Raw genomic sequence first — 26,624 nt, forward strand, 5'->3', positions numbered from 1 at the left:
TTCTAGCACGTAGCGATTTATTATTAGCATTGTTCTTCCGACGTCTTATTTCTTTTTAATTATAGGAAATGCATTTTTCTAAAGTACATAGACTTTTGGGATTGACTGTATAGCCAATACGTCCTTAACTGTAGCGATATAATTCTTGAAACTCGATACTCTTATGAATTCCGCGAAATGAAATTCGCTAGAAAACCACGGAGGAGGGAATAGAGAAAGTAGCGTGGAATAAATCGTAGAGGGCGACGATCCATAAAATGGTTCGCATTATGCGGTCAGAGTCGCGGCCAAATCCGGAATCCTTAAATCTTGACGGTATATCGTGACGTTGGCTACATTCTCTCGGCAGTATCGTCGATACAAGATAACAGATAACGCCAGAGAAATGTGTACTCTCGCTTCTTGTCCGATTTCACGTGATAAAGGTAACAATATTAATCGCGTATCCTGTTTTACTGAAGCATTCGTTGATTACAGTCACCGCGTGGCCCTTCAGAAATTAAACATGATCTCGGTTACTGAAAACTAAAATAAAAGCGTTTGTAAATTAAGTATCTGCAGTTCGAATTAGAAGAATTTATAAGTACGCACATTTTTTTATTATTTTTATTTTCATCATTTCCCCGAACAAATCTCACTTTATTTACGTCGATGGAAGAGTATAAAAAACGATCAAAGGACTTTCCACATTATCACAAACTGTCTGTTGAGCCGTGGCGCGGTGGCGGAAGCCACGCCACAGTAAGAAACTTGCTACTTGACGGGGAAAGTTTGACAGTTTCAATCTAGTCGGGTCCGCGGGTCTGTGAACGTACGCGAGCGAGGCAAGTTCACCGGTTCCTCTGCCTTGATAACTAGTTCACTGCTTCCTGCTCGTCGACGTCCTCCGTCCCGTCGTGTATTCCATTACGAAAGCAGCGTGTAAAACGTGCACTGCGAGCATCCACCAATATTCCGATTGCAGATTTCGTACGAGTATCAGTGATTTTGAGAAAACACCAAGTTTCGATGTGAAATTCATGTTTCGGTCGGGTTTCAGAGATTGACCGAAGAAGGATTCGATGTAATTCTTGTCGAATGAGATGCAAATAAAGGGACTTTATTATGTATTGCAATTGGAAAACGGAAAAGGAATACTAAAGTAGGGCCGAGCATAATATGTGTCTCATTGTTCGGATTTCATTGTATAAAATGAATATATTGGCAAACATAATTATACGAAAAGTTGTTCTAAGTTGATTCATAATCGCCTACTAAGTTCTTAGGAAAGACCGGTAAAACGTGGTTATTGAATAAAAAATTATTCGGGGCACTTCGAGGAACGTAAAAGCGTTCCCCCGGCTTTTCATCTGGCCATTTGAAACTTTCGACTAAGCCCAACTCTTATAACTTAAACTTCAATTTTTATCGTGGTTTCTGCATAATGCAGTCAGCGCGAAGTACTTAATTAGACTTATTTAAAAAAAAAGCATTTGGTGGCTTAGATGTATCTTCATTCTAATTTAAATAATAAGTATTAATCTGTGTAATAAGAAAATAAGCAATTTTAGATTTATTCCAAAGTCGAATTATGAACAAAAATACAGAAAATGAATGGAATAAGTGGTCACAGTGTCTCGAATTAAGCATTATTTTCGAAATTGCACATTTTCTGCTATTGTTGACTCGTTCCTCTTCTCTATTGCTCACAAAATCGAGTACTCTTCTCACGCCCATACCTCGTCTCCCGCGTTACGAATATTCCTGAGCGAGAATTACGGAATATGCGGCATACTTGTCGATTTCGTCGTCGAGCTTTCGATCAAGCGGCGCATAACTCTGGTCCGGGTATGTCAATAACAGGCTGACGTCTTTTGCGCCATCGAGTTGCTCCTTGATGATTGATGAAACGGCCGCGTGACGCGGACCGGCTGTACCTATGATAACGTATTCAACGTAGCAAACAAAGATATCGGGAGACGAAAGAACAGTTTTACCTTTGTATGAAAGAAAAGTGACACGGTTATTTCCGCAGATGAGTATCTGCAATAACTATGACTCGTCTTATCACAGAATCAAGGGAACTAATGACTTTTGCGATGTGATCTTAACAAGCTTTGAGGAAAGAGTAAAAATAAGGTTTAAATGAGAAACACGTAACAATTTTATTGGCATGTCAGTTTTATTTCTCTTCTAAGAATAATTAAACATAAAGAATTTGATTATATCGTAGTTCATATTTTCTCTCGTGCAAAGTATTGGAGCAAGGAAATACTTCTTTAAATATACTTAACGAAAGTTTTATTTAAAAATAAAATTCTTAGTAATTGGGCTCGAATTAATTAATCTCCCCTCGAGTTTTGTTCAAAGCTTATGAAAGTCAAGAACAAAAATTCATTCACACGACGGGAGGACGTCTCTTTTTCTCATTACCGGGCGCACGAGGCCAGTCGCGCGTTCCTCGACTTCCTCCGAGGGAGGAATTCAAGAAATCGTCATCGGATAGTCGTTTGAACGAACGACAGCTCGAGTGGGTATTTCCTGGCCGCTTTTCAACTGCTTCCGCGTCTTTTCCACAGCAGCGTCGCATCGCAAGGCGCGTTTTTAGGCCGGTTGAATGAGACGTGAGCGATTAAAGGAACCGAGCGCGGGACGATTAATAGACGAAACTTACGGTAGCTTCGCGTCGCGTAAAAGGAAGGAATCTTCCAGGTTGGACGGATTCCTCAAAGCTCTTTCGGTTAAAAGACACGCCAGAGGGTTATCGAAGAATGGTCAATGCACTTCCGGTTTCAACTATTATTTGATTTATTTTTAATCAGATGAAGCTCAGACAAGTTCGTAGTTTGGAAATTCCAATTGTTATTCAGTTTAGAAACGAATCAGACGAATAGGAAGAGTTAATTATGTTAAAAATCGTAACAAATGGTAATTCTATATTTAAGTGTAGTTTTCGCCTAACACATTTGATTTGTCTATTTCTATTACCAACGCCTACTCGTTTGCAGCCCATCACGAGAGCGAGCACTTGCCGCAAGTCCAAAGTAAAATTCTCACCCCGCCGACATTAATCCCCCTCAGCGAACGCCATTAAATTCTCCGGAACATCTTTGCTCACAGTTCAACGATATTCCCGAGCGAAGTGATTCGCCGACCAATTTCCAACCTTGGCGAAAGACAAACACCGGCTCAATTTCACTAGACATTTTCCACTTCCTATCCATCATTCTCCGCCGTTTGCACAACGCGTACGCGCGCTAAAACCGACCGCCTAATTTCTCTGATGTATCGACAAAGCCCTCCTTGTATGAAACTTTCTTACAAAGCAATTAAGGATTAAAACTTAGTGATAAAACTTGTCCTTGTATTCCTTGAAGATTTCAATATAAGTGTGATTTTTGATAATCAGAAAATTTGCTTCGCTTATTATAACATATGCCAAGATTATGTCAGGTTATTTTTCTAGATCTGTTCTCATGTCAAATAAATGTCTGGTGCTGGATCATCTCCAATTATTTTTGTTTCAACTGCCCTCACCTAATTGTCAGACATATATTTTATGTACCCTCGGGGGTGAAAAGGTGAATCTCGCCCGCTGATCGCATGCCCCGGGCGGGTGCAGGTTCCGCCCGGGGAACGAACGTTATAATGGAGCGCGTGCAACGGGACGCGGGGGCAGAGATTGGGCGTCTAGACACCCCCACCGTCGAGCGTAGGTGAATTCTAGACAAGCTGTATTCGTTAAAGGTGAAAACAGTAGCTGCTCTCGGTTATGCATTAGGGCGCGGAAACGCGCGTGAACGCCCGTAGAGATACGTGTGTCACTCGCAGGCGAAGCGTAAAGTCGCGCGGGCGTTGTTCCCTTGAGATGCGCCTGCGAACGAGATTGTCGTTTTGCCATGTTACATGCTTTGTTGTCATTCCGCATTACGTTTGTCTGTTTGACGGAATACGCGACGGTACGAGAGGCTTGCCTGGAAGGTTTTCATTATATGATTAAGTGCTTAGCTGTTAGCTATGCAGATTGCTGTGCACATCGCCGACTATAAGCTGGCACAATCAGAAGATATAATACACGAGTCAGCCTTTATTTTGTAACTTTTCTTAAAAAAGAATTCTTATATTATCCGTTGTTGCAATCAGGCTGTAAAAACGGCCCATCAAATTTATATGCATTTACGGTTTTATACATCAAGAATTATAACGACTTCCACGAATGCCTCGTTAGCTAGCTCCGTTTTGTATTTGTTTTTAGTCTTTGGCCGCAGGCACTCAATTCGACTCGTTTGTAATTTTTTGCTCGTTCAGCGCGCTGATGAATTGTTAGCAGCAAGATCTGCTATTAAAGCGGATGGAAATGTTTTGCCGCGACTTGGTTGCGATTAGTATGCCGTGCTTACGGAGTGATGAATAGTGTGTGCATATGAATAGAGACGCGGGGAGAATAAATGTTTGCGAGACCCCTTAATTGATAGCAATCAAATTACATACGTAAAACGTAGCGTTTTTGTTTCTTACGTTTCATTTATTCCTTCGACAAAATTAAAACCCTGTTTGGATATAATTAACTATAATTTTGTAACGTCCAATTTTATACTGTCGTTTGATTTTAAAGATTCGCTTTCGACAAATTCGGAGTTGATATTCAGGATTTTAGTGTAGGTATCTGATAGTATATTTTCCGTGATAGTTTAGTGGAAACCAGGCGAAGATGGCATAGTTTGATAGGGAATCCGAGGTATCCTCGAGTCGACTCGCAGTGTCGTGTCGCCATATCGGTGCATAAGTTAAAGCCGACCGCTCGTGCTCGTTGATTCATAGTTGGCCGAGCTCGGGCGACGGAGACGTGTGTATGTACGCGCTCCCGAAATATCCTTTTTCCGGTCGCTTCCCGGGTAGATGTGCGTCACAGGGTTGGTTCACCGTGGCTCCGTGCCGTTGCTTCCGCTCGTCGCGCTTTCCCTTCTCGCGTACAAAGAAACTGGTGGAAGAAGAGCGGTGGAGAGCGGAGAAGGAGTCGAATGGGTGGATCATGCCAAGGGAACATACGCCGGACCAATAACACGCGAGGGTTCGCACGATCTGTCTTCCCCGTGCCACGACTTTACCTCTCGCGACTTTGGGATTTCCGAGGGATTTTTTCGCTCGAAGGATTTCGCACAATTTCAGTTACTTTTGCGAAAAGGGATTTGAATGAAACGTGACTTGGTCGACGGAAACAGTTCACGGCTTTCAAATCATTTAGAATAATCAATTAGAAGAATCGTTTGCTCGTTGTTAAAATTTATCGCACTCGGAAATATCCAAGGTTCAACGTGTTCGCCGCAGTTAAGATGTAAGAATGGTACAATTTGCGACGTATTGATCTTAATAAATTGGCACTCGTTGACCCAATCTTCCAACGGTGACATTTCTTCGTAAAACGAATTGTCCTCGTTTCAGCTTCAATTCATTTTCTCGCAATCGTGACAAATAAGGAGCATTAAGTCGAAACAAGATTTTCGCTGAATTTCAATTTAACGAGTAGGTACTGGGTCAAGGTGTGTTCCGCGGATGATCCACCTTATATTCTAGTCAATTTCTGCGATTGAAGTAAAGGAACGTAAAAGTACAAAGTGCGAGTCTTTTTTTATCTTGTTTAATAGACATAATTCGTTGCAGTTGTGTACAGTATAAAAGTTCCATATAAATGTTTCTATTTCACCCGCTCTATCTTAATTACCGTAACAGAGTATACGTAATTCTTGTCTCTTACAAACAAATGACGAAGTACCACGGAGTATCTCACCGAATTTGTACGAACGAATTACTCGGTTATCACGAAGAACTTTTCAAATGAAAATTTGATCATCGTACAACTTTCCTGAATTGCCACTCACAGACACAGTACTTACCTATAGGGTTTAACTTATCCTAACATCATGCTAATACTAGGATGAAGTAACTTGGCAAATCCATTGTTCGCCTCTGATCGGTTATTCGCTCGGCTGGTCCCCGATTAAATTCGCTGATGAACTCGAGTGATAAAGTTCGGTCAAGTTCATTACACCGTCGGGTGAGGACTTTCATTAAAACGTGGAATCCGGTGGGCATCGGGAAATTCTTCCCCACTGGCAATCGTAATTACGGCCGAATCGGTTGTCTTTTTATTCGCAGATTTTTATTTCCTTCCTGTTTTGTATTAATTTTATTACCCGAGACATTAAAGACTATCTTAATTGATTTCTCTGTCTTGTTTCCGATTCCAATTTTATTTGTATTACGTACGTGGTCAAGCAATATTTATATTTTACTCTCTATTGATATTCTACAATCTCTCACATTTGATCAATTAATGATTTTAATCGTGGTTCTAAGAAAATCATTTAAAAATTGTGTCCACCAAATCTCGTCTGCAATGAGAAAGTTCGAAACGGGAAGAGGTACGAAGAATTTAAAAGAGTGGGGCCATTAACGAGACGTACACTGTGCACGCGGCTCGTCGCCGTATCTAATTCTGCTTCCGCAGGTATACACAGAAGTTCGGCACTCGTAACGTCGAAGAATACGTAAAACGCCTGGTCCCGTTCATTTTTGCTAAAGCGAGAGTCGGCGTCGCGAAAACTTCTTATGATAATCACGGCGAAACTTTTTCGGAGTTTCCGCTGCGAGTAGCTCCTTGGGATCAACTCCTCAAGAAGCTTTCTGTTCGATGCAGCCGTACGTGCACGACTTTTGAATTTCAATCGATCTAAGCATGAATCGTGACATGAGCCAGTGGCATATTTTCACATCAGTGTCATTTCCGCAGTATAAAATTTGACAAGCATAATTGATTTTTAGTTTAATTTTAATTTGAATTATGTATAACTGAAGTAAAACAGAAATTGTTATGGAATTATTTTATTAAGTCTGACATATTCGATGATACATAATTCTCTATTCTTAATTATAATAATAATGAAAAGAATCAACATCTGTTTATTATATATCTTTTATGAAAAATGATGTTTTGGCACAGTATGGATGACTGATCGTTCCCTTCTGCTTTCTGTTTCAGATATCTCCTATCACCAGTTTCTGTAAGGTGAGTAGCTACATATTTGTCTGTCGATTTGTTGGATATTGATTCACCCATATCCTTGCTTTTCTATGCTCAACACTTTTCTCCTCTCCCAAAATATGTTTAAAGGAAACAAACATTCTTTCTTTACAAACTGAGTCAATAAACAACAGAATTTAATTTCATGACAAGAAATATAGATTTCAATCTATTTTATACGTGAACGAATTGAACTAACATTATTAGATAAAAAATTTTAACGTAAGATCGAACAATTTATAATTTTGTGTTTATTGATTCATCCTGTCGTATGTAATTTGTCAGAATCCTGGAACACGGTGTAAACTGAATGAGCTTCGAATATCTCACTATTTAATTATTTATCGTTAATTCCATTGATTATCGCCGACAGAATTTACGGGCCGGTGGACGTAAATGCGGAATACGCGAACGGGCTAAATAAAAGCTTTCGACCTAGGTCAGATCGATCGCGGCCCCCGGTGTCTTGATATAAATTAAAAAATTAATCGGGAGTTAAAAGCACCGGGCTCTGTCTGTCGTTCGGGATATCGGTTTGACATATTTTCCCGAACGTCGATAAAAACAATACCTCATTCCTAGCCCGGCTGAGCCAGATGGAAGAGAGAACGCGGATGAAGTTATTAAATCGTTTCCTACAAGTAATAACTACAAACGTTGGTGGCTGTTCTCTTAAAAAAATACCCCTAAGAAGTGAAATCACACAATTTAATCTGAAAATTTTATGATCACGTTTTCTAAAATATTTTAATACACTTCCCAATTGTATTAAAATATTTCGTAATTCGAAATTCAGGTTTACAATACAGAATACAATAGAACGAGAGACAATACGATATACGATACTTATTGTGCGAAGGAGCTACGAGTTTCCATTAAATGCCGATAGTCTGTGAAATTCAGAGTTATATGTGTGCGTCAGTATTCGAGGCAATGTTCACGAACGAACAATAGTAACTGATAGTGACGAAGGGATCAGATTAATCGGAGAAAATACACAGTTCGCTGCTCAGATTCCGACGCGAAGTTTGAATCCACGATTCGAAGTGTTCATATAGCAGCTGCACGGATCAGACGTTATCTTCGTTTCATTAATTTTCGAGTTGTTTGTTAACCCTTGCAATAAAATATGTAGTATTTTCATAAAAAGCTTCCTTCCTACTGCGAGAAAATACTAAATGGTAGCCCGTGCAACGGGAGAGGAAAATAAGAGTGGGGCGAAATTACGTAGTTGAAAATGGACATTATTTATTAAACCGTTGAACAAGTTTCCTGACCATATCCAATAGTATTTCATTATTAATTTTTCGTCGGAAGTTGGACCCGGTCCAAAGAAACTCTTGCCCGTCGGTGAAAATCTCCTGGTTTTCGAAACGCTTTTAAGATCTCTTTTCGAATTGCTTTTTCTTCTGCAACCAGGGCAGAAACTGTTTCGTCTCTTTCATCGTTCTCTTCTATGTATCTCTCCTGAGCTTGACGCCCTTAAATCACGTCGCCGTCGACGCAGTCGTAGAGCACGTTTCGACAGTAAGTGGAGAACGGATGATAAAAATAGTTCCTTGAGGTGTAACTATACCGCATCCTCGTTGTTTGATCCATTTAGTTGAAAATTGGTAGACCTTTCCATCGAGTAAAAACTACAAACGAAGCGAGTCGTCGTTGAAAATAAAACAATTCTCTTCGATCATTTAAAAATGTAATAGACGCCGTTTAATTAATCAGCACGCCGGGACCGCAGTGATATGCAAATACGTTTATTCCTCGGCATGAATAATGATAATCCGGGTTATTAGGTTCACGCGTGCAACAAATATCATAACTATTTTTCCGTAATAATGTTAGTCGTTTGCACCGCAGAAATTAATTAAATTACGGAATATAATACGCGTCGTGTTACACTTAAGCGGGAATTATAACAACGAATTTCGCGCAGTTGCGTTAGACGCGTGCGGCGTGATATCATAACGGTTAATTTAGCGCGCCGGGCATTTATAACTCTCGCGAAAATTAAATTTACACATTTGCGTACGTTTACACGGCTCCGTGTGCCATTTGTTTGATGCGGTGCAATTGTGCATCCTCCTAACATTTTACAAGAGCAACTAAGACGTCCCGTCGGGAAATGTAATGAAGAAAGGATGACGCACTATTTTTATCTGTTAGTTCTAGTGGCAAAATATATGTGGACATGCGCGAAGTGGATTAGTGATTTGAAAAATGTTATTTACGTAGGGAACTGGGTCGAATATTCTTTACCTAGATTGAATTTTATTGGTTTATTGTCTGTTTCGCTTGGGCACAAACACGATACACGTAGGCTTCGCGTGTGTATTTCCTCAAAGCTTTCAATTTCGACGACACAAACATTTTTAATTTCGCCGCAAAAAGCATCGCCGCTGACCTGTGCCGTGGATGCACACGTACGTACACAAGTGCACATAGGGACAAGAACGGGTATGAGTTCACGATGGAATAAATTAAATCAAAATGTAAATTGGTTGGACCGTGCTTGACCAGAAGTCAAATACAAGGGAGGAAATTGCTTAGAAACTATCGTGGTAATAAAAGCAGGCTTTTAACATTCATCTTCAATTTTATTCCAGTTCTCGAATTACGAAGGGAATTACAATTTTTATCACATTAGAATTATTGTTCGTAACTATCAGATTACTTATCGTAAAGGAATATCTAGAAAAAGTTATATGTACACCTCAGACGAACACGCAATCTATAAATTAATATCAATTTTTTCGACGCCGTTCTCGCTGTCCTCGCACGTCGACCTAGTTACTGACCTGCCCCAGTCAGGCCAGACCGCACCCGCGACAGATTTCCAGGAAACGACCCTCTGATTCTGGGAATAGAAGTGGTGCGGGATTACGTGTCCGGGTTTTCCGAACGATGGATTCTAATCAGAACGATTTACATGTACTCATTTTTCAATGTGATTTTCAGTGACCTCCGGAATATTAATGTCCGTTAAACAATTTTTCACGAACTAATTAAAATCATATACTTTCTTACTTGAAACTTTGCGACGTTCATTAAGCGCTCCAGAACTTCAAACATGCATAATATAATTATGGACGGAGTTTAAAAAAGACTAAAATTTAGTTAGACCGCTGTAAGTTTCTGATATTAATATTCCAAAGCACGATGTAATAACGTTATACGAAGTTCATTAAAAGTATTTAATGTATGATACCTTCTTTGAATTATTAATCAAGTTAGCATCAATTATTCTTCTTTCATGCTCCTTTTATCAATAAGTTTCCTTGTTGTAGTACATGAAAGCGTGGTTACTAAAAAGAACTGTGGATAAAAAATAATTTACGTAGATTACGGATTTCGTTGAGTTGAATATTAATTTTGTTCGAACGAGCTGTACGGTGAGCTGGAATTTTTAGTTAGCAACTACTTTAAATAACCACGGCGCGATTCCTCTGACCAGAGGTACGTTCGATGCAGCAGACAGTTTTTAAAGGAACAGTAAAGGGACCATGGCTGACACGTCTCGCCTGCACTTGACTGCTTTTCTCGAATTTCCACTTGAGGACAAATTTAAAAGCACGAACATAAAAATGCACCGGCGACGCAACGCTGATTTCGTAACTCGTGAAACGCGTTTCTGCATTGGAAAGCGTTTTATAGCGAAACGATGATAAACTCTTTCGAGCGTAAACGTGCCACAGATTGCGTGTCGCTGATAAATTCCATGTACTTGTTCTATGATATCGGAGCTCGATGTAAATAGAGGAATGTAATAGAACAGAAGTGAATGGCAATGAGACGTGACATATTTCAAAATTCTCAATGGTAATTTTTGATTCATCTACTAATAATAGGAGCAATTATCAATTGACTCTTGTTTTAAATTCTTCTGTTCGATGCTTTCATTATCTTCCACTAGAATAAATTCGGTAACGTTTTTCCCCCTTAGTGGCATCTTCTTTTTCTCGTTTGCCAAGGTTTCTCGACCAAGCTTTTCAGAGCATCGGTATAATTTACGATCTCGTTAAAAGCGGAGAAATCATTTATTTTCGCGCGACATGATCTACGAAGGCCCTCGAGTTGGGATGTACGGAGCCGAGTTGGGAAAGACGAGTCATGGGAATAGATCATTTTGTGAGCGCGCCGTTGCAACTTTATTGCGTAATGAGCACCAATCGGGCCCCGGTTTTTCCAGCAGGCCGACGGGATCGTTAAAACCGTGAAATCCGGTTACGTCGTTAATCCTGCCGCCGCGCCGCATCGCCTGTGCGCGCATGATGCCCGTTTCGCGGCATATTAATGATTTGGAAGAATTAAATGAGATGAAAGTACGCGTGCGTCACGGTGGTATTTATGGTCGCCGGATCCTTTGGCCGGAATAATGGTAATGCAATCCCGACGTGGCTGCATGTTTAATCGAACGGAGTTGAATTAGCGCCGGGATTGGATAGACGAAGCCCGCGATCGAATTTTATCAGAATCTTACTTGCAGCATTTCCATGAATAATGCCGGATTCAAATCGAATAATATTTGATACTTCACGGTTGCGTCTTACTTCGCAAAGAGGATTTTTATTGAAAGTTTAAGTCCGTCACGCGAGAAAAAGAAATTGTAACAAACTCGCAACCGGCCGGGGCGTTTTATATAGATTAATGCACACGGGCTTCAAAATTGGAAAGGATTTCCGACAGAAGACTTACCGAGATTAAAAAGACTCGGTGCAACAATAACGCGGCGCATCCAGCGTGCTTCTCGGGAAATTCTTTCCTGTTACTCTCCGTGGCTTCATCCACTTCTCTAACTTCGCGCGTTGCGTACAATCTGGTATCTCCCTCTTCCGCTCCGGGCGTATTTTCCCTGCCGGTCGTTTCGAGGCGCAACAAATAATCTCGGGACTGGCACAATCGCATCGACGCAACGAGCAGAAGCGCGCGGCTGAGAGATTTTCGTCTCGCTCAAGCTCGTGAATTCGCTGCGCCCTACGTTTCTGGCCAACGACACGTACGCGCGTACGGAAATGCGGCGCGCACGGAAGCGTGTCATAGTTGCCGAAGATGACAGCGTTTCTAGTGGTAACGAGGGAGTGAAAGACGTTGAAAAGAGTGCTTGAAATGAGTGAGATGATATTGAAATCACCAACGCGTTTTTGAATCTTCTATATTGCTATTTCATAAATAGAAGTACGATTAATACGTTTGCTAAGAAGTTGTCTACAAACTTTCTTCCTTAAGAGACGGAAAGGAATAAAAGGAAAAGTGAACGAAAACTGGAAGTGGAAGAGTAAAAGGTAGACGAGGAACGAGCCCGTAAATTGGCGACTCGGGTAATAAGCAAAAAGCGTAACTAATAAGGAGGCAGGGGGGATGGATGAAAAAAGAGAAATGGTAAGGAAAGCTGCAAACGAGAGAGGGAGGATTAATGAAACAAGTAAACTGCGCTGCGGCGCACAAGTCCCATGTTGTAATTTACTCGGTCCGCAAGCCCATACGTTCCGAGTCGTACTACTCTCGGTTCCGTCGGACCAGTTTCTATTCGGGTTCGCCAATTTATATTCAAGAGTCCATCCATGGAATCGGACTTGCGATATTGCAGCGCGCCGTTTTCGCGTTATGGAAAATCGTTTAACTCGGTTAACTCGACATGCAGCTGATATCTCTTGCATTAAACGGACTTTTATTCTTCGCTTCACGACAAGCCGCGCGTCGAATATTTCTTTGGAAAGTGTGAATTAAATTACCGGTTAAACGATAGTAGCTTAAACGATGGAGAACGTATATTTTTTCACGATCTCATCTGACGAAAGAGCGAATGCCGTCACGTATGATAATTTCATCTGTAGAATGTATAATAAATGCAGACATGGACAGGTGAAAAAGTGTCAGGAAATGCGCAAGAGTAGATTTCGCGTTTCAAGAGATGGAAAGAGCTGTTGGCGGAGCGTTGACCGGCGCGGTCCCTGGGAAATTGCTTAACGTGATTTACCCGCCGAAGCAAGACTTCCCGAAAGCTAATGTGACACGTGAAAGCTGACGTTGGCTCGAAACGTACACGCAATAACGGATCAGTTGTCTCTTATCTGGTTCACCATTTCCTCCAAATTCGGATAGAATTCATTGAAAACCGTCTTGTCTCTAAATTAATCTAAACTGATATCGTCGAATGTAATGCTTATAAATATTGAGTATTTTCATTTAAATAGATACTTTCATAAAATATACATATAATGTTGGGTTGGCAACTAAGTGATTGCGAATTTCAAATAAGAAGTCTATCGACAAACTCCACAATTATTTAATTGCCAACCCAATAATAGGTGCACATATTGCAGAATTAGTTGCCATTTATTGTCAATGATTGTTCGTTCATTTACACATTTAATATCATATTTAGTTAGACTATTTTATTACAAATGTGAATAATGGCAATTAAAGATATCTTAGTGTAACACAGAAATTCTATACAATAACAGTTATGATAATAATCTGAGAGAGCATGGTAAATTAAATTAACTCGTATAAAACAAATGAAAAAGGGAAACGTCACATTAAAAGTTTCTGAAGCATGCTCGAAACTGAATCGCGTATCAAGGCGAGTACGTACAAAGCGGCTCTTCGGTCGGTAGCGACCGTAAGAACAGCTTTTGTAAACGAGCTTAAACAGGAGCAAAGCCGGGGAAAAATTTTTTCCGCCCAGTCTTGTTTCCTTTTCCCCTGTGTGTCTGTGTCGAGACAACGAGTCGCACGATGCGACGATAAAAGCTGCGTCGAGGGGAAAAATAAGTAGAGAACCCTCGTTCGCGTTTCCTGATGGGGAAATGTGGGTCGCGAGGAATTCGACGGTTTGAATCGCGATTTGCAGCTCGTTGGTCCCTTTCCACGGTCTTCATCGGCTCACGAACATTAATAAAATTATTCGAACGCCGACGCGTCTCCGGGAGGTCGCGTTTTAAAATCGTCACGACCCCTCTTCGGCGTGGCTATTAAATTTTTTCATCTCGTACGTCGTAAACTTTTCAAGCGACAACTCCATTTGCTTTGATATCTGTTACATCAGTTTCATATTCTATATAATAAACAGGACGGTTTATAAAAATTTCGCGTCCACATCTAAACGGGATTTACCTGGATATTTACTACGCGGACATTCGCTATTTCCCAGCCGCGGCTAGAGGAACGAGAGGTACAGAAAATTCATGCATGTATTAAAACAAAAAGTGAGAAATGGATTTGAAAATTTTTTCCCCTTTCGGACGGATTACCACTGGAAATCGGATTTTATACAAATTGCAGACCGTTTAAAATGGTCCATCGTCCACCGTGTAAAATCATTCTGGAATGGTTCCTACCCCACTCTCGCCCCGTGTAATTTTACCGATTTACCGAGGCCCGCACTCGAGCTGCTGGCCATTTTCATTTCGGCGATACATTCCGCAGCCAAACTGAAATAAAAAATGGTGCTGACAATTTCGAGCAATTTAGCGGGAATCGACAAAGAGCCGCGGCAATTCCATTTCCCGCGTTCGACTCGTGCCGCGAGAATTTCATGAAATTTCGACGCGTCGGATGAATTTACACACTATCGGCTATTAGCGAGAGCGAATTTGTATCGTGAGAACGTGGAACGAGGGGCCGTCGACTAAAAAATTCAAGTATTCCCATTGCGGTTATCCATCAATGGGTTCAAAGAACGTTTACACATGTATTACAAACAGGATGATTCTGTGTAATATGATTTTGCGATAAATTATTGATCCACATAAAAATCATTCTTCCTTTTCAATAAATAAAATATTTACTGATCATTTTTATTATAACTCATTTCATATCAAAATATTTCAAATCTGGCGAATTATTTATGATCTCACAATGAAAAAAATGAGAGAATTAATCGAATCAAATGTAATTATGCACAAGTACTTTTTGCATTTTATGTGTTACAATTGTGTAAAAATTATCGACAAGTGTTGCACGGTTCGTCATAGCTGAAGCCTGAAACCCGCGGAATTCCTGGAAGGTCGAACTCATTAAAGTGGCGTGTAATTATTAAAGGAACCAGATTCGCTGATTGCGCTTATCTCGGAGCTAAATTTCGTCTACGGCTGTCTGTGCGGCTATAATATTCGGAAGTTTCGAGACGAGAGGCTCTCCGCGGCGCGTGTAAGTTTTAATTGTGCGGCAGTTTCAAAGCTGCGAGGCCCCGTGGTACCGTGGAATAGTATGACGTCCTACGGCTAGCGAGCAACTTCGATTGGCCTTTAAAATGAACTTGAATAGTCTGTCTAATGTTCGCGCGCTCTTGCCTTCGGGTGAGAACTTCCAGCGAAAGTTGTTACTCCTTAGAACTTTCGGTAACACAAAACGGAATTAATGTTACACGTGTATTATTTACACGCCACTCTGTAACAGAGCGTATTAGCTTCAGTAAGTTGTCTTAATAGCTCTCGCAAGTTTGTTTGTATAAACAGTCATCGTGCGATGGAGTTGGACAGAAGATGAACCAAACAGTGGTAGCATGAATGATATCTATAATCTGTAATACTCCGATTTTTAAAGAATACTCAAATCATGAAGAGGCGTCAGTTTTTAAATCGTAATTCGTACAATATCATAAACACATTGGAGCAATGATACCAAAGTTTGCTTAACGGGTGTGAAGATATTCCTCTCGTTTCGGAGTAACAATTTTACGGTAGGGGAGAATTAAACAACGGGGTTAATCGCGTCGAAGGTTAGCGGTGAGTGAGGCGAGTAATATCGGCTTAGAGTCAGCCCGCGAAATCCTGGCTCGCAGCGGAACCGGCGCGTTCAACTTTTTAATTAAGCCAATCAATCTGAGTTGGATGCTAAATCCTCGGAATCCGGCAAGAACAAGAAACGAAATTTTCCGACCTACACTCCTTCGTGTACCTTTAATGTAATTTTAATAACGTACAAATGAGAGAAACAGTGGGAAGTTAAAATAATTAAGGAAAGTTGCATTTTAATTTTAACAATTATGAGTTACAAAGCAAACGGTGTTTCTTTACATGTTTTTGATAATACGGGGTTAGAATGAAATGTTTCTGCTTTCACCAGTCTCTGTGTTCAACATTAATTTTCACAATTAGCACCAGAGAAATAATTATTCTTTTCTTCGTTTCCTGCGTTAGTTAAAACAAAATTTGCTCCCATTGTTTTAATAATACGTTCATGCTCTTGGTTGTACGAAAATCCTGAAAATATGAATCATCAAGATCGAACGAATGTTCGACTTACAATTAGGCATTTAATACTTTCACCTCGACGTTTAAGATTAAAGTTACCGAAACACCGAACATAAAATTTTCGTTAGAAACCTAATACCTCTTTCGATCCAAAATGCCAATCTTTCTTAAGTCTGCTACAAAAAATCATTACCTTATCAACTGAACCAGCTATTCCATCCCGGCCATCATCATCATTCTGATAAACGGGGAAAGTCTTGAGCAGGAAAAACCGGGACCACCTCCATAAAGTTTAGCATTTAGACAGGAGTCTCTTCTCACGAAGCGCAACGTAGTCGAGTGGTCCATTACGAGGCAAAAGGAAGCCGTCGATAGTCGTTACTCGTCGGTTATCCTTCTCCTCCGTGTAAACCGTCCGGGAAACACCATGAGGGAAATTTCCTCGGTGAGGGAGGCTTGCCACTCTCCTGAGAAGTAGCGCCTTTTATCCTCGACGCGGTTGCTCCTCACGGGAGCGCGGTTCTTGTAATTAGGCCGCTCTCGAGGATGCCTCTTTCCTTCGGCCAGCGGTCGAGCAATCTCCTCGACGATCCCGCCGGTCTTATCTCGGCCGTTTTCTTCTTCGCGAGCAAACAAATCTCTCTGTGATGGAGAGCCGAGCAGCGCTGCGGTAGCGGTGGCGTGATAAAATTAAGGGGAGCGGTTCGTTAAGGGGCTCGCGGGACCGTTCCACGGCGCGATGCTGCCGTGAAAGACGGAGGAGCCTGCCTTCCTTCCACCGCTCGAGTGGTGCATTACGATGTTTACCGTTGCTCGATGCTTCGCGCCGGATATTGTGCCGCGATGCCGAGAGCTTTCCAACCACTTCGTTCCCTGTCTGACTAGCGATCGCTCCATCCCAGAAGGAAATGCTATACGACGCGTCAGATTTTTAGTGCATCCAACGAGAGCATGAAATGTTAATACCATTTAATGTCAACGAATCATTTTTCTTTGCTGTAAAAATACATTCGATCATAGAGGTATCACGAGATAAACGTTCACGTAGATTCTCTGAGGCTGAGCAAAGCGGTACGGAGAAACAAAATGGATTTGGAAGTAACATACAGGGTGTCCCAGAAAAAGTGTTAGAGCCGAAAAGGGGTGATTCTGGTATTTTTTAACAACAATTTCCTTTGATAAAATGCAAAGTGAGGCATGATTCTTGAATTATTAACGAAAAACAGTGACCAATGAGAACACGCTTAGGACCCGCGCCCAGTCACGGATAGTATAGCTAACGGGCAAGACTGTTCGAAGCAAACGGCACGAGACCGACGGGGATTGACTAAAATAGGGGGGTACACGTGTCCGATCGAGTTCTTTCGAATTGAAATTGACGAGATTCAATCCGACACCGCTGCACCGCGTTCCAGGCCGTGTCTGGACTGGTTGGCTTTGCTTTAATCGAAAATCAGAGCCAACATTAAGCGAAGACCGAGAGGTTTTTAAATCTTGGACGACGCGAACTTCTCTCTCGAAAGGAGGCATCGACGAGTCAACTTTCACCTCGCTGTTGTCTGTTTCAGCTGTACGGCGTCGTCGATGGGATTTACGCAGAGCACAGCCACACCGCAGGCTCGTTCACACATTTGGCGAGCGATCGACTGCTGGTGGGCGGTGGCGCCGACGCAAAATCCCTGCAGGGCGCCAAAGGGATCAACAACTTCGTCGGATGCCTGAGAAAGGTGAGCGAGGGATACGATCCTTAACCCGTTCGAACGCTATCCGCTTTATTCGATCGAAACTCGCCGGGACATGCAAAGTATTCCATTCGACCATCGTAATCCGTTGCCTGTTAAACAAAATACCTGACACAGTTTAACTACTTTACTTCGTACAAGTTAAAACCCATTGCATAGTTCGTATATTAAATTATATACAAAATTAATGAATCGCAGGTTGAATTAAATAAATTAGATTATAAAGTCGAAGAGACAAAATTACTAGTTTGAAGTCTCAGCATATTGTAGCGTTCAAGTTTTAATATCACATATAATAAGAGAGAAAAAGTTTTACGTAGTTTTAAATTAAAATGCGTGGCGTTACTCCGTGCATCGCGTGATGTCATACTCACCCTGTGTGTGTGCGTGTGTATACGCAAACAGTGGAGAAATACTTTTTAGTATTTCATTAAACTTGTATAATTAAGAACGCACATTTCGTGTTCCTAATTCTGAAATAAAATTCTTTCTTCTACTAATTAATTTGATTCCAAGAGGAACATTTCTATTTTAAACAACCGCAACGAAAAGTCGTGGGGAGATGTTAAGCTCGAGCATAGCTCAATGAATGGGTTAAACTCGGTGTTCGCTACGTTCTTTAAAAATCTGTTTGTCACGATGAAACAGAATAATCCGAGAACTAACGAGACCTTCCCGTACCGTTGCACCGATTGCAACCCGTAGTTATGCATTTTTAATTCGTTATCATTCGCCACGGGCGAACCAGTCGCGTCGCGTCGCGTCGTATCGTCTCGGTCGTCGTTTTGTTCCACGCCTCTGCCGTTTCATTAAAAGATAAAACCGCACGTTCACGTCGTCTGATACCAGAGCCAAATGTCCGACATAAACGACACATAAATGCCTGGACTTTATGTAACTTCCGCTTTAATAGAATAAAGAAATTCTTGACCTGCGAATTTATGAAGTGTTTTTTATAGTCTTTCCATCTTATTGGACAATTATGTCGTACATTAGACAGATACGTTTCCCAGAAATGTTCTTGCCTTTAACCGGTATTCATTCTTTCATGAAAATTACGAATTGCGTGTTCTACATCGTCGTGTAAATTGAGAGAAGGACGGTAACAGCAATAGTCAATTTAAATTGAAAAGTGCTTTGTCTTTAGCACTATCCGCGCTCCTGATGGAGCGGTCGTTTGCCGGTTAACGAGCGGACAAAGTGCCCCAGGTGCTGCTTTTAATTCATTAACCCTGCTCCTTTTGTAATTTTCTCGCGTGACCAACCGACAAGTTCGAGCTTCGTCACCCCAGCAATTAACTTAACGCGGAAATTTAAGGCACCAATATATTATAACTACGCTTAACGCGTCGTTACGTATTTTTCCTGCCGCAACATTTTCTACATTTTCGTTGACAAATTCTTGAGTCTTAACGTCAGAATTTTTTGTCTCGTCAGCAATGAAGAGAACGTTCTGACTTGTTCTAAATCCGACCTACGAGCGGCAACTGTGCGCGCTAATGAAAAATATCTCTTGGACAGGGAAAAAGAACGACGGTGAAATATTGAAAAACGAGCGTATACGTTTGTCAAGAAAATTTATAAGCACGGTTCCCTCATGAAAATCAGAAATAAAGAACTCGGTTCGATATGCACGACCGAGAAACAGTCACGCGTTTTCCCAAACAATGCCGAGAGTTTTCATTTTGCGCTAGCGTCGTCGGATTTTCGGACCGGTACCAACACCGACGCCAAACCCGATCCTCTCTGGGGAAATATCCGGCTTCCGTCGTTTTCCCCGCGGATAGAAACTGTTTGTTTAACGATACGAACACGCGCGGCCGATCGATGCTTAGCCTGGGAGCGGTCGAAGAATCGTGGTTCGTTGGAAAATTAGATGGTATTTGTACGAAACTGTTTACGAGTCGAGCTCACTGATTTCCAGGCGACGTGACAGTGTCCACGGTTATGTCCTGGGCAAATACGCCAGAAGTTTATTCGAGGCAATAGGAAGACAAACTTCGATTTTTGATAACCGGTGTATAAATCTATCGTAAGAATAAACAGTCTTTTAAATAAAATCATTTTAAATAATATATAAATGTATAATTATTATCATGTTCATTTACATTATTATAATATTAATGCGTATCCTATAAGGCTTTCCTTAAGTGCAACGTTAATGTCGTTACACGTACTTGTTATCGAACCAATCAAGTCGATAGAAATTGCTAAATGCATTCAATCTCGTTATCCCAAAGCGATTAACCCCTTCCCGGTTGTCCGATCGATCATTCACGTTGCTCTTTTTTTTTATTACCGGTCCAATAAGCGATAGACCGATTAATTAACTCGATTACATTGTATATACAATGCGAGGGTAGACCGGGGATGGATCGTAAATCTGGCCAAAAAACGGGCGAGTTTTAACCACGATTTTAACCATCCCGGTAAATAACGCTTCGCCTCCCTGGTGGATGGTAAATCGCGACTTTCGAGGCTCGGTACAAGATATAAATCTTGGTTTAATACGTAATTACTATGTTAATGCGAGCGTTAATAATCGAGCGACTGAATTTACCTTTCAATTAGTCCCGTTCCGTGACACGGAAATAAAAACGCGCTTCAATTCTGAATGAATGTTCCGACTGTATCTACAGATTGTTATATCGAACATTAAGGGATATTATTTTAATGGGCATCGTTTCCGGTAGAAATCTGCGTTCACGTTATTCCACATGACTCTTCTGAAGATTTCTATAATAAATATTAAATTTTCCTTGTTAAGTACTGGAAATAATAATCGTCCATGATAATAATGATCCATGAATAAAAGAAATTGAAACCAATTGGTATATAAAATGTAATAAGTGTGCCATTGAAGATTGTGCACATTGATTTATCGGATGTTTGTATACAGGAAGGGAAACGACAGTGTTTGCGAAGTGAAAATCGTTCTGGCAGCGAGTTTGATATATTTTCATTCGCATGTTCACATTTCTCGAATGGCAATCTTTTTCAAACTGACATTTTATCCCGGCGGGCTTTGCATCGCGATATTAAAATCCGGTTACACCCCGCATCCGGTGTGATCGAGCCAGCCGATGTAATGAAAATGTTTTCCCTGCCTTTTTGCAGGTGGAATTCATCGCGGAGGGGGTGAAAATGGAGCTGATCGAGGCGGCCAAGAGCAGAGCCGCGGGCGCCGCAGCCTGGGGCAAAATGGATTTCCACTGTCGGGAACCGAAAGCCTCGGACCCAATCACCTTCACCACAAGGGACTCTCATCTCGTGAGTATACCCGTTGCATTATGAAAGTTATGAAAAATAGGAGAAAATGCCGTTCGGATAGCGTTCGCTTGTCTATCCCCGTCGTTTAATCGACAGGGAAAAATGATCTCGAGGAAATTGGTTTACTCGCTGCCTTTCAACCGGCGAATCTCCCGTTCAAACGTTAGACTCGTTTCGTCCCTTTGTACTCGCACTTTGATATTTTCTTGAAAAATCGCTGTCACTGTTTACGGCGCGTTGTGTCGTCCATTAAATAACAGAGACGGTAACGTGTAATTCCGAGCGCGATGGAATGTCAGTCAGCGGTAATCGATTATTCAAACGTTAGTTAATCGGTAGACCGGTTATCGGAAAAAACAGGGGAGTATTTATCAGGGGACGTGAATCTCGTTTAACGCCGTTTAGCTGTTTATATTCCGAAATTGGTATCGGAGCCTGCGTAAACAACGCTGCTCTCCTTTAAACGATAAATTATACTCGGCATATTTAAATTCCGTGATAACATCTCCGTTATAAATTTAAATTTGACGTTAATTTTTCTTCTGCTACTTGCTTAGTTTCGAAATGATACAGTTTATTGATTATAAATATTTTTATTCATGTTTCGTAAATAGTTTCCAGTAACAATAATACTAGTAGTAGTGTCTTGTATTTAGTGATTTAATATTATTTGACATTCCATTACGTTCATGTACGATGCGAGCACAAGGGGTCATAAGTAAATTCCCGACGATTAAATCTGAGGAAAATTAGGTTGCTAAACATAAAAATTGGAAATATATTCGGGAAAGTATTTAGAAAATTTGAAAGTCGTGTGGATCGTGATGACCCGCTTTATCGAATCCAGCGCGGAAATTTAAACGGGACCCGGGCCGCGACTGAACTGCGCGGCAGCGGCGTTCGCATAGCAAACAGCAGAAACCAGTTGAAACGCCCGTTTTCCCTTTAGTGCCACTAAGAACGTTTGATGACTCTCCGTACAATGATCGTCGAATACGTTTCACGGCGTTCGACTCCCGTTCCCGCCCAGGCATTCTAAAACTTTTCATCGAAATTGCCAGCTTATTACCCCCGTAACTATTAAATTTGAACGATTTGAAGGGCTTTCGGGAAACACTCGGCACGAACTCAGAATCTGAAAGTTTACAGAAGCCATATTGGGTATGTCGAGTGTTAGTTTAATATGTACGTTTAAACGTTAAATGTTGTGCTGGATTAAACGTTTTAATATTTAAACGTTGAATTTAATCTTCATACGAGATCGATTTTATAATATGAGTATCATTCATTAATAAATTTTTTAAGTGGACGCTATAAATATTGGCATTTTCACAGTTCCTTCGAATATTTATTTTGTAAATCATCAATCAGAAAGAAATTCGGACATGAATCGGGTCAAGTAACGGTGAGTCGTTGAAATGGAGAACAGAGTCCATAGAATTTCAATGAAAAAGTTTGAGAGAAATGCTCGGCGGGGGATTTCCTTGTATAATCGCGCTTTTAGAAACCGTGAAAGGTCGTTACCATTGCAAATCCTATCGCGGAGGTGGCTTGGAACGGATAGTGGCGGTAGGGGAGGAAGGGTGCGAAGCATGAGCTATAATGGCGGCTCGCCTAACCGGATATACGCTCGCTCGGAGCGCATTTCGCAGTCCTCTTGTCGCGGCTCGCAGTCAGGGTTGTTTACGAGCGTGACCGTTCCCCGGATTATGGTGACCATCGACTCGCTTTATCCCCTCGCAAACCTCGAGCGCAGCTATCGACTTCTCGGTCGTGTCACTGCGAGGTCATTGCGCCGCCTAATTTTCTTGGCTATCAACGAGCCGATGAATTAGGCCGTCAATACGCTGCGTAAACAACAGGTATGCAGGTTGTTCACTCTCCGTTCTGCTAGATTTTTATCAAGAGAACTATTGTCTTATAATTATAATAATTTTATAGGACATTCATTGAGAATTTAGAAATGTTTGTAATGAAATGAAATGAAACTTATATGAAACTTATCTGAGATATTCTCAGGAAGTAAAGATAGTCTATCACAATAATTTCTCTGATTTACATATTACTATATTTTCAAGAGAAAATAGCAGTTTAGTTGGAGTGAACAAACTGTAGATTGTAGATCATAGAATGCTGAATATGGGCATATTATAATATTTGAATATTCATAAATGATCCATTTTGAATAATAGTAAAAGCAACCAATTATAAAACAGATGCCTCTGTATCGATATATTATCGTTTTTCAATTCTTTTAGGATAATATAAATTTCTACAAATTATGAGAAAGTCATATTTCTGGTTAAAAACAAGCAAAATAAATTAGGCGATCGGTAATAGTGTGTAGGGATTGACTGCTAGTGAAGGATTACCTATACATGTGCCCGATTCGCGAAGCTAATCCAGCAATCCCGAAATTGAAACGGACAGAATGAAAACTACGGATGGACGGAAAACGATACGACGCGAGGTGGTCATCCACCGATGTCATACGATTGAAAAATAGTGGACGCAGTGGAACCGAATTTGAAAAGCATTGTCTCTCATAAAACTAGTCGCAGTCTGTAATAAATATCATCAGATATAAAACAATATTCTTTCTTTAAGAAGATTTTTAGAAACTTTTCAAATAACTAATTTGTTTTACTGTATGTTAAAATATTCTGAATGCAAAAGGTAGATTGAGAAGCTCAGTAACATTTCTTTCGTTATCAAGAGAGAACTAAAATGAGCTGAAACATATAAACATAATAACAATGCGTTCTACGACCTCCGTTAAATTATTCTTTTAATGCGGGAGGCAAAGAATTCATTTATTTACTCCCGTCCGGTGTCCGTAACAATATACAAAGTGTGCAGAGGAAGCTTTTCGAAAAACGAGAAAATAATTTCGGTAGGAACTTGTGTTTCACAAGCAGCGAATATGGTTTGCTATGTTCCGTTTTGCCCCGAGATAAAAGTCCAGCGTAGACAATTATGCAGGAAGAAGCAACTAAATGCGATTGTACTTAAATCTCCCTGTTGCTTTTTAAGAAAATTTTGTGAAACAGGATTTACTTGAAGAATTTGTATTCTTCCAGTTTCAACGGTCTTGTTTCTTATTAACGTTTCAGGTAGTGTACTGGCGTCATAAAGATATTAGAAATCAGGCTGCCATTCTAGAATTGCTAATTCCCTTAATTATGGAGCTACTTCTCTTGCACTCAAGACATTTAACATTCACGTCCACAGTTATTCCAAATTCAAAAAAGCCAGTCCAAGGGTCCTCATTAACTCTCTCATTTCGTTAGTTACTTTCGCGAGCTGTTGAAAATGATTAGCAAGGGCTTATGACTTAATATAAGCATTCACTAGGTGAATTGCAAATTCGAATACGTAGTGTCATTTTCTTTAGTATCTCATTGAATTACAAATCACGTTATGTAAAATCAGTCAGATTTTGGATGTTAAAATCCAGTGATTAAAAACTTGTTTTAATTCTTATACGATCAACACATGGCTTCGTGGATGAAATAAAATGTACGCATTGATACAATGTGAAATTGTGTGATGAGAAAAATTGTAGTATTTTATATCAAGATTAATCATGATCGATATCAAATTGAAAATGGGATTAAAAATTCGAGAAGTCAGCAGTATTGCAATTTTAGATCGAAATTCGTTCGGGCGCGTACGGTCTCGAGCTATTAATATTCCCGCAGGATCGGCCGCGTATTTTCTACGGACAGCCGAGTTTCGGAGCGAGAAAAAATGATCATTTGATTAATTAAGGGAATCTGCATATCCATTTGTTGGTCGACGCGGGAGGTCGGACGGCGGAGGGGGTTGCACGCGAATTCATTGGGTCGTTCCAGGGCCCGCGCGTGAGCGCCGCACGCGGGACACGCGACTGCTAGGAAAATCCGATTTGCATAGGGCCGTTTAATTGAGGCATCGTTTCGCATTAGCGTTTGTCATTTAGCCGGGCTTGTTTTGCGAATTTCGGATGCGAATTCCCGGTGATACGCGCCGCGCATCTGCGACACCCGTTTCACAAAATCATCACGCGCGCATCCATTTTCGAGAGACAGTAACGCTGAGTGAATCCCTTGTCTCCTGTAATTTTCTTCGACAGTACCTGTGCCAACAATTTATTTACCCGCGTCACTTTGATTAAACGTTATTAGTCGGAATTAAGCCAACGTCCACGAATATGTCTGCAATTATTAAATAATCGAATTCAACGGTGGCAAACCATGGGAGATTACTGAGCTCGTAACGGATGAACTTTAAACCGCGACTGAAACCGTGTTAAAATAGCGTAACTTTAAAAGCTGCAAAAAATTGTGTCGTGAATTATAAAGTTGACTCAGCCCTGTTGCCGAACTTCACTTTCAACTTATCGCGAAAGTTAAAAAGTTCTCCACTCGCTCGTTCCCCTGGGAACGGCATTTTCGAACGAGGATATGAGAAAGTTTACCGAACGCATCTTGTTACCTGAATAATCGATAAATAACAATTATAATGCACGTTGACAAGCTCTCTGAAGAACGTGTCTTAATAATCAGTTTTCCTCTTCATTTCGTTTGCATGTATCTGAAAATATAGACGAAATGAGAAACCTTAAGTTGCAAGTAAAAAAATATCTTGATCCATCGTTCTCCTCCCTTCGCACACCAAAGAATCGTTTCTCTAGATTAGAAACCCACCCTATCGCATTTACCCTCGTTCCTTGGAATCGAAGATCTAATCGAAACTTTCCAAACGATCTGCGAGGCGGTCAGTCGATTCGCGGTAGCTCAGAGAAGTGTTCAAACACTGGTTACATGAAATTTCTATAAATATACATACCATACGCTTAATCCAATGTCTAACATTTTAATATTACTATAATATCGTCAATATTTGTATAAAAAGCATCTAAATAATTTCGTCTGACTATGTAGATACGAGCATCGATATAGAAACCTCGCGTTGAAGTCACGTTCGTAATTCACGCGAGATAATAGATACAGTCTCGTGACGGAGGCGTCGAGGTATCTCGTCGCTCGTTTCCGTGATGCTCTACTCGGAGAAACGAGCAGGACAGTCGTAACGCGTGATGAGCTGTCACGTAATTTTGGTCAAACCGCGTTCACGAGTTCCGTTCACTTGATAGGGCAAAACCAGTTTCCGGTTTGCAGCCGAATTAGGGGCTTGAGGAACTGTTACAGGTTTATCCGATTAGTCCCTGCCGGAAGGGTTCAGATTGTCAAATGATTTAATTTTTCGACTCTCGTTTCAGAATCTTAATTTTGGTAATTTATAAAATTTCGTACGACATACAAAAATAAATTAAGGATGTATTGGCTATACAGTCAATCCCAAAAGATCATGTAC

General features: G+C 40.8%; 1 protein-coding gene across 1 annotated transcript in view; it reads left to right on the forward strand.

Annotated features, from left to right (window-relative positions):
- The window catches only part of Nrx-1 (neurexin 1), a 214,821-nt gene that overhangs the window by 124,856 nt on the left and 63,341 nt on the right, over window positions 1-26,624 (forward strand). The window contains exons 7-9 of the mRNA XM_026812360.1: window positions 7,019-7,045; window positions 17,823-17,981; window positions 21,114-21,266. Coding sequence (XP_026668161.1) covers window positions 7,019-7,045; window positions 17,823-17,981; window positions 21,114-21,266 — 339 coding nt within the window. The remainder of the gene's footprint in view (window positions 1-7,018; window positions 7,046-17,822; window positions 17,982-21,113; window positions 21,267-26,624) is intronic.

The sequence above is a fragment of the Ceratina calcarata genome, unplaced genomic scaffold (assembly GCF_001652005.2).
Source record: "Ceratina calcarata isolate Rehan_Ccalc_2016 unplaced genomic scaffold, ASM165200v1 scaffold115.2, whole genome shotgun sequence".
Classification (NCBI taxonomy): Eukaryota; Metazoa; Arthropoda; class Insecta; order Hymenoptera; family Apidae; genus Ceratina; species Ceratina calcarata.